We start from the raw sequence: 8,640 nt of genomic DNA on the forward strand, positions 1-8,640 counted from the left end.
CATAAACGACGAACTTCATATAACCAATTAGGAGAGTAGATGTATTAGATTTAACCTATGTTAAGAAGTAGAGGTAGACCTAAAAGACTTGTTAGAAAATATTAGAAACGACCTTTCTTTATTAGATTTAAATGAGAATTTGACTCTTAACCAAATACAATGGAGAAAAATGATTCACATACCGATCCCATGTTGATAGTGGATAGTGGTTGATGTTGTTGTTGTTTCTTAAAAAAAAAAATATAACTTTAGTCATATTTTATAAAATATGATTGGTAAAAATATTGTGTGACTAACTTTAAAATACCTTATGTTTACATTTGATTTCTCTAAATCAATAAATATCTATTTAATAAAATATGGACAATTTGTGTTTGAACACATGTAATAGCTCCTGCATACATATCTTTAATGATTTGAATATAAGCATTATTGACTCCTTTCTTTTCAAGAACTCTCCATAGCACTTCTCTTGGAACTTTATCATATGCTTTTTCTAAATCAATAAATATCATATGTAGATCCTCCTTATTTTCTCTATATTTCTCCATCAAACCTCTTAATAAATGTATGGCTTCCATAGTCGACCTACCCGGCATGAATCCAAATTGATTTTGAGAAACATTAGTATCACGCCGCAACCTATGCTCCATAACTCGCTCCCATAGTTTTAAAGTATGACACATTAACTTAATACCTCTATAATTCGCACAATCTTGTGCATCACCTTTATTCTTAAAAATAGGAATTAACATACTCATTCTCCACTCATCTGGCATCTTTTTAGTCTTCAAAATAGTATTAAAAAGTTTAGTAAGCCATGAAATTCCTTCATCTCCTAAGCATTTCCACACCTCTATTGGGATATCATCAGGTCCAACAGTTTTTCCACCCTTCATTTTCTTTAAAGCCTCTCTAATTTCAGTTTTACTAATATGCCGATAAAAACATAAATCTTTATTTTCATCTAGGGTGCTAAGGTCACTATAGTCAATCTTATTTTCACAATCTTCATTAAAAAGTTTAGCAAAATATCTCATCCATCTTTGTTGAATATCATCTTCTAAGAAAAGTATTTTTTTGATCTTCATCTTTAATACACTTCACTTGAACTAAATCCTTACTACTCCTATCTCTTTGTTTGGCTAACTTATACATATATCTTTCTCCCTCTTTAGTATCTAATCTATTATATAAATCACTAAAAGCTAATGTCTTTGCATCGCATATGGCTTTCTTAGCATCCTTACGAGCAACTTTATATATTTCCCAATTATCGGAATTTTTAAAATTAAACCAATTTTTATAACAAAGCTTCTTATTTTTAATTTTTTCTTGCACATTAGGATTCCACCACCAACTATTTTTACTATTAGGAGCTTTTCCCTTTGATACTCCAAGGACATCTTTTGCAATATTCTTAAGATCACTAGCCACTTTTTCCCACATAATATTAGCATCCTCATGCACAGACAAAATCTTACGATCTAAAATCTTATCTCCAAAAATATTTTTGTTAATATTCTTTAAATGCCCCCATCTAATCCTAGAAAATTGTTTTACTTTATTTTTTATTTTATGCCCCTTTATCTTAAAGTCCAAAACTAATAATCGATGTTGGGTACATAAATTTTCACTCGGAATAACTTTACAATCTTTGCAATCTAAACGATTTAATTTTCTAATAAGAAAATAGTCAATCTGGGTTGTACTATATCCATTTTTATAAGTGATGAGATGCTCATTCCTTTTCTTAAATAAGGTATTAGCAATTGAAAAATCATAAACTAAACAAAAATCCAATATGGTCTTGCCACCTTCATTTGTCGTTTCAAATCCATGGCCACCATGAATGCTTTTAAAATCATCTACCTCTCTACCAACATGTCCATTTAAATCTCCTCCAATAAAAACTATTTTTTCAAGAGGTATATTTTGTATTAATTCTTCTAAGTCATTCCAAAAATTTAATTTATAACTCATATCCAAACCTACTTGAAGAGCATAAGCACTTATAATATTAACAATCTTATCATCAACAACAATCTTTAAAGCTATAATTCTATCTCCAATTCTATTAATTTTTATAACATTAACATTTAAACTCTTATCTATAATAACACTTACACCATTTCTAGTACGACTCCTACCCGAATACCAAAGTTTAAATCCTAAACTATCAATTTTCTTAGCCTTCTCTCCAACCCATTTAGTTTCCTGAATGCACAAAATATTTAACTTCCTATGAATCATAATGTATATTAATTCCATTAATTTTCCTGTAAGGGAACCGATATTCCAAGTTTCTATTCTAATTTTAGTTTCATGGACTAGCTTCTTTGCCCACATCCGTCCTTGATGTGGGAACCCTTGCCTATTTAACACTGCACCCGGGCGCCGGTGCAGCGGCCCTTGCACACTTGTCACTGTATTCAGATCATACAGCGCGTCGCTTCCAAGGGACGCCCTAGTATTAACACAATTTCTTAAAGGATTCATGTCATTATTGTTCGACAAGTTTTATGCTGATTGTCGACTACCTAACGCAACCCTTCACTTTTCTCATCCAGGACTTGGGACCTGGCAACGACAATGTTAATGCTAAAACAACGATACACTATATTTTTCATACTCTGCCCCTACACAATCTCTGCAATCTAAATGATTTATTTTTCTTACAAGGAAATAATAAATCTACGTTTTACTATAATCATTCTTATAAATGATTAGCTACTCATCTCTTTTCTTAAATAAGGTATTAACAATAACAAAATCATAAGCTAGAGAAAAATTTAATATAGTCTTACCGCCTTCATTAGTCACTCCAAACTCATAGACATCATGAATGTTTTTAAAATCCTCAACCTCTCTACCTACATGTCCATTTAAATCCCCCCCAAATAAAAACTCATTCATTAAGAGGTATCTTTTGTATTAATTCTTCTCATTCCAAAATTTTAATTTTGAGCACATATTTAAACCAACTTGAGGAGCATAAACATTTATAATATTAATAATCTTATCATTAATAATAATCTTCAAAGCTATCATTCTATCACCAATTGTATCAATTTTTATAATATTATCTTTCTAACTCTTATCTATAATCACATCTACACCATTTCTAATACGACTCCTACTAGAATATCAAAGTTTAAACCCTAAACTATCAATCTCCTTAGCCTTCTCTCCCACCCATTTAGTTCCTTAAATGCATAAAATATTTATCTTCTAATAAATCATAATATCAATTAATTCCATTAATTTGTCTGTAAGGAAACCTAAATTCCACGATCCTAACCTAATTTTAATTTTATGGACTAGCTTCTTTGCTCACATCCGTCCATGATGTAGGAACACTTGCCTATTTAACATTACATCCAGGCGCCGATGTCGCGGCCCTTGCACACTTCTCACTATATTCAGGTCATACAACACGTCGCTTCCAAGGAACGCCCTAGCATTAGCACAATGTATTAAAAGATTCATGTCATGATTATTCAACAAGTTATACGCTGGTTGTCGACTAACTAACGTAACCCTCCACTTTTCTCATCCAAGATTTAAGACCTGAGAATGGCAGTGTTAGTGGTGCAACACGAGGACTTCCCAGGATGTCACCCCTCCTAGTACTACTCTCGCCCAAGCACACTTAACTATGAAATTCTAATGAGATCTGATGCACTAGTTTTTTTATTAAAGACATGCTTAATAATTTTTTTAATTTATAATTACTTGAAAATTATATTTAATTAAAAAATTACCAAAATACCCTTACATTTAACACCATTAACTCCAACATTAGATGTTAAGATAAAAAATATCCTATTTTAAAGAGTTAAAGAACCAAATTGGTCCCTCAAAAAATTGGGGACTATTTTAGTCTCTCACAAAGAGTTTGAGAGACTATTTTGATCCTTTACTCTTAAAAAAATAAAAAATGTATAAAAGTAGTAGAATATCAAAACTAAATATCCTTTAAAAAAAGGAAGCCGTTATAACTAGGATTGATAATATCATCTTTAATCTGTAGAGCAACTTTTGAAAGACACGATAAAGTACTAAATGAAGGACAACTTCTACGTAACTAAGATATGGTCTGAAAATCCAAGTAGAAGAATTTACCAAATTTGGGAACATATTCCTTAGAGGAGCCATACGGGTCTGCCCACCATACACTTGACCCGATGCAACATAAATCTGGGTTTCCTTAGGGTATCCCATGGCACGTAGAATAACAGCTACCTCACCGGGCTCCAGAGGGCAACGTCCCTCCTTTCGCTTCTGCAATGCAAGCTGCCAAAGATGAGACCCATTCTGCAAACAGATATCAGAAAAGCACCATATATCAGCCTTTCATATGATTCCCTATTTAGAATTCGTTAGTTAAAATTCTCAAATACCTTGTATCGCCTTGGCCATTCCTTCTGCCTGTATGCTGCCATCATGGCCTTTTCCTCTCTTGTTCCAACAAAATCACAAAATGAAAGACCAACCATTCCCTTCTCAAATCTCAGATGAAGCGCCCTGTGGGAAAAAAAAAACGAGTCAATAATATAAACAAAATATATTGATGAAAATGATAATCTGAACAGATAAGCTTTACAAGAAAAAGGATATCAAACCACTGGTTACATGTAAGGGTTTGGACTTCCAGTCCGATTTCTCATCCTTACTGCTAGGAGATCAGCCATTTCTTCAATCTCTGGTAAAAATTTCAATGCATGGTAATTGACACGGCACCTAAGCCGGTTTATTTCAGGAGGGACATTATCATACCTGAAATCCGCATGGCAAAGGTTTATATCTAATGCTTGTATGAAAATGAAGCTTCTTATTAAATTGTTCTAAAGAAAGATGCTAAATGCCTAGAGTATTGTAATTCAAAAAAGTTATGTTCTAATTTAAATAGCAATCATACTGGTAAAGGAAAAAAAAGTACAGTTAAGAGATCTGCAAGTTCATCACACATCACAACATGCTAGAGCAGACAAAAAATAAAAGAATAAATAAGCTAATGTTGGACTTACCCCAGCCTATCGACAAAGGGCTTGAGAGCCATAATTTTCTTCTCCTTGATCCGTGGAAGCACATTATCTATATAAAAATGTGCCGGAGCATACTTTGGGATGTTTTTCACCGTACGCCTACCAAAAAAAGAACTTCAAGTCAACGCCTCTATTTTTAACAATGACGTGTAGCAATTAATGATACTGAATGCAAACTGAACAACTTCAACTTCATATGGATGTCAAATAAGATGTGGGATCTCAACTAGATATAAAGAATGAATGCAATAACTGAACTATACGGCCTCATGGTAAAACTATCACTCTACATCATCGACAGATCATGCGAACAAAACAGTGAAGAAAGGCGTTACAAGGACCATGATAGATTTAACGTTCTATTAAATTTTGAGATCATAACCTTTGCATCAATCAAATCCAGGGTCAAACAAGTCCTTACAAGGAGCAAGAAATATTGGTTAAATAACACTAGATGGGAGGTCCAGCACTTCAAGTATGACATAGTAAAGATAAAAACCTTATGATTAGAACTTTGTTCTGAAAAGTATATAGATTTAGTTTCAGAAGGAAAACAAAAATAAACAAACAACGGTGAAGTGCATTACTTGTTGAAGTCCATGAGATATGCCAATTGGTCTTACAAATAAAAGAAAGCCCAGATAGCCAATTCTTCCTCACGGCATACAAATCCTAGTGTTATAAAGACAAATTTCTAAATAAAATATGCCTAGAATGTTCACCATTATTAGGAAAACCCCAAAACTTTTAAAAAGAAAAGAAAACATATATATGTCCAACATAAAGCACAATCTACTAAAATGCTTAGGCAAAGACCTTATACTTGTAAACAGCTCTGCTTTATCGGTGAACCAATCAGGAATATCACGAACAATACGCACATCATCCTTAAGGTATTCAATGAAATGATCTACGTCAAATATGTCTTCAAGTTTCCTGCAAACAATTAAAAACAAGGAATACATAAAACTTCTAAACAATAAACACAGGTGGCAAAGATAAATCAAGCGGTAACAGTAGAAAAAAAAAAAACAAGTAGATAATCCCCCGTGAAATTCTCAAAGTGATAAGTATCAGGTTACTACAACCAGCAATTTTAAAGACTTTAAAAATATTTATAAATGGTAGACCATGAAATCTCGATGAAGAGTCCCTATGTTTGCTAATAAACATTTCACAATTTTATGAATAGAGTATGATCTCCTTAACTTTATTTGTATCCAGCTTTACCAGGGCTTCAGTAAACCTGTCAAATGCTACTCCCAAAGGTTGTTTAAGGTCATACAAAGCCTACTGTAATTTACACACTTTATTCATTGTGAAAGAATTATAAAATCCAAATGGTGTATTCATTTAGATTTCTTCAAAATCCTTTGAAGGAAAGCATTCTTTGTATCATACTATTGCATAAACCACACACGATTATCTACAAGAGAAATTAAGAAGCATACTGCATTCATTTTTGCAACCAAAGTAAAAATTCTTCTTAATCAATTTCATATGATTGAGTATATCATTTGGCTATCAATCTTATTTTATACCATTCTAAGCTTTTCATCTGCTCTATGTTTTATATAAAAAATTCATTTACATCCTAATATTTTCTTCCCTTTTAATAGTTCAATGATTTCCCAAGTATGATTTTTTTTAGAGCATTTATCTCTTCTTATGGCAACCTTCTAATACTTATTTTTAAGTGTTTCAAATAGAGTTAGTGGATTTATAATTGAATTATATATGATATTTGTAAGGAAGGCTTTATGGGTAAGAGAAATTATTTGAAAGACGTGCATGGGAGATGAGATGCAAAATAGAATGTATAGTGATGGGTTGATCATTATTACCTGATAACTGTTTCAAGTCTTGAGCTTGCTAGAGATTTTGGCTAGACTTATTCCTTCTTGTATAAACTTGGTAATAATGTTTGGATTTTTTTAAATTCACATTACAAGAATGTCAAGAAGAAAGATAGATGTTTTACAAATTTATCTTCTAGTTGCAAGTTCACTTAAAGATAAATTTGATTGAAAAAACTTTGCTTCTCATCATAAGTGACACATTTTAAAGTACAAAATTTTTTGGTGGTAGAATGACAATATTCTTACCCTTTTTAAGTGAAGGAATAGCCATTAAAGACATATTTGAGAGTTTTAGAATCAAGTTTATCCCTGTGTTATTTGTGGATGTCAACGTAGACAATACACCAAAAGATTTATGGAGGAATTTTTTAGGAAGATATTTGTAGGTAAGAATTCAGTCAAACAGTTTATAGGACATTCGAAGTCAAACACTCTTGCAAGTATTCTATTGATTGGTATATACCAGTTAAGACTACTTCTTCCCAATATCTTTTTATTGCTTCTGGAAGTGAATGATCTTGACTTATGTTAAGAAAGGTAGGGGTAGACCTAAAAAGACTTGGTTAGAAAATATTAGGAATGACCTTTCTTTATTAGATTTAAACAAGAGTTTGACTTTTAATAGGACACAATGGAGAAAAAGGATTCATGTAGCCGACCCCACATAGTGGGATAAAGGCTTGATGTTGTTGTTGTTGTGAAGTGCATGATCTAGTTGCATTTCAAATATAAAACTTTTTCTTTCTATCTCACCCATTTTGTGAAGGGCGTCAAGATAGGTAGAATTGATACAATGATAACTTCTTTTTCAAAGAAAGTATCGCTATTGCTTAAATTTAAAGTAATTAACAAGCATTAATTAGTGTAAATACCTTGAATTTTTTTCTAAAAACTAACAACAACAAAACATACATTTCATGCCTTAATCCCACTATTCGTGGGTGGCCGGTACATGAATCCTTTTTCCCATTGTGTCTACTATTAAAGTCAAATTCTCGTTTAATATCTAAGAAGGTCATTCACTACCATATTTTATAACCAAGTCTTTTTAGGTTCTACCGCCTTACCTTTCTTAACATAAGTGAAAATTCAATACCTCTACTCTCTCTAACCGGGTCATGTAAGCGCCGCCCCGATTTTTATGTCGACCAAAACATACTAAGGCGACTTTCTCTAATCTTATCTCTACTGGAGTTACTCCAACCTTTTCACGTAATGCTTCATTCGTATCCTTAGTCTCTAAGGCTAACAAGGCCACAATCACCTGACCCCACCTGAGCAATCCTCATCTCACTGCACCACTTAACTTAAGTATTATGACTTTCTTTTAAAGGCCACATTCGGCCCATAAAGCTATTGCTAAGGCCTTCACTACCATTCTTAATTAGTAATTCCTTTCAAGTTTGAGAGGTACATTCTATCACTAACAAGCCGATTTAAAATTCGCCTCCATCTATCAATCCATTCCAACTTGAATTCTGCTGATAATATATCCACTTCCCCCATCTATTTCACCATCACTCTAACAAGGTAATATTTCCCAAGATATCTAAAAACGTTACTACTCTTATTAATATACTTCGTGCCCAAAGTCAGCATTCCCCTCTAACTAGGTTTATTACTACTAAAATTATACACTCTTTCATTATTTTATTACGAGTTTTAAGATCTATATCAAGGAAAACCTTTTAGAGCTCTAAGGTTGACCTCCATAATTCCAAGTTTACCTTAAC

General features: G+C 32.6%; 1 protein-coding gene across 6 annotated transcripts in view; it reads right to left on the reverse strand.

Annotated features, from left to right (window-relative positions):
- The window catches only part of LOC110100251 (protein PECTIC ARABINOGALACTAN SYNTHESIS-RELATED), a 46,660-nt gene that overhangs the window by 18,360 nt on the left and 19,660 nt on the right, over positions 1 to 8,640 (reverse strand). For all 6 annotated transcript variants that reach the window (XM_028692931.1, XM_028692928.1, XM_028692930.1 and 3 more), the window contains exons 6-10: positions 5,865 to 5,984; positions 5,031 to 5,147; positions 4,636 to 4,779; positions 4,404 to 4,527; positions 4,126 to 4,317 (exon numbers count right to left, since the gene is read on the reverse strand). In XM_028692931.1, the coding sequence (XP_028548764.1) occupies positions 4,126 to 4,317; positions 4,404 to 4,527; positions 4,636 to 4,779; positions 5,031 to 5,147; positions 5,865 to 5,984 (697 nt within the window). The remainder of the gene's footprint in view (positions 1 to 4,125; positions 4,318 to 4,403; positions 4,528 to 4,635; positions 4,780 to 5,030; positions 5,148 to 5,864; positions 5,985 to 8,640) is intronic.

Source organism: Dendrobium catenatum, unplaced genomic scaffold, assembly GCF_001605985.2.
Source record: "Dendrobium catenatum unplaced genomic scaffold, ASM160598v2 fragScaff_scaffold_188, whole genome shotgun sequence".
Lineage (NCBI taxonomy): Eukaryota > Viridiplantae > Streptophyta > Magnoliopsida > Asparagales > Orchidaceae > Dendrobium > Dendrobium catenatum.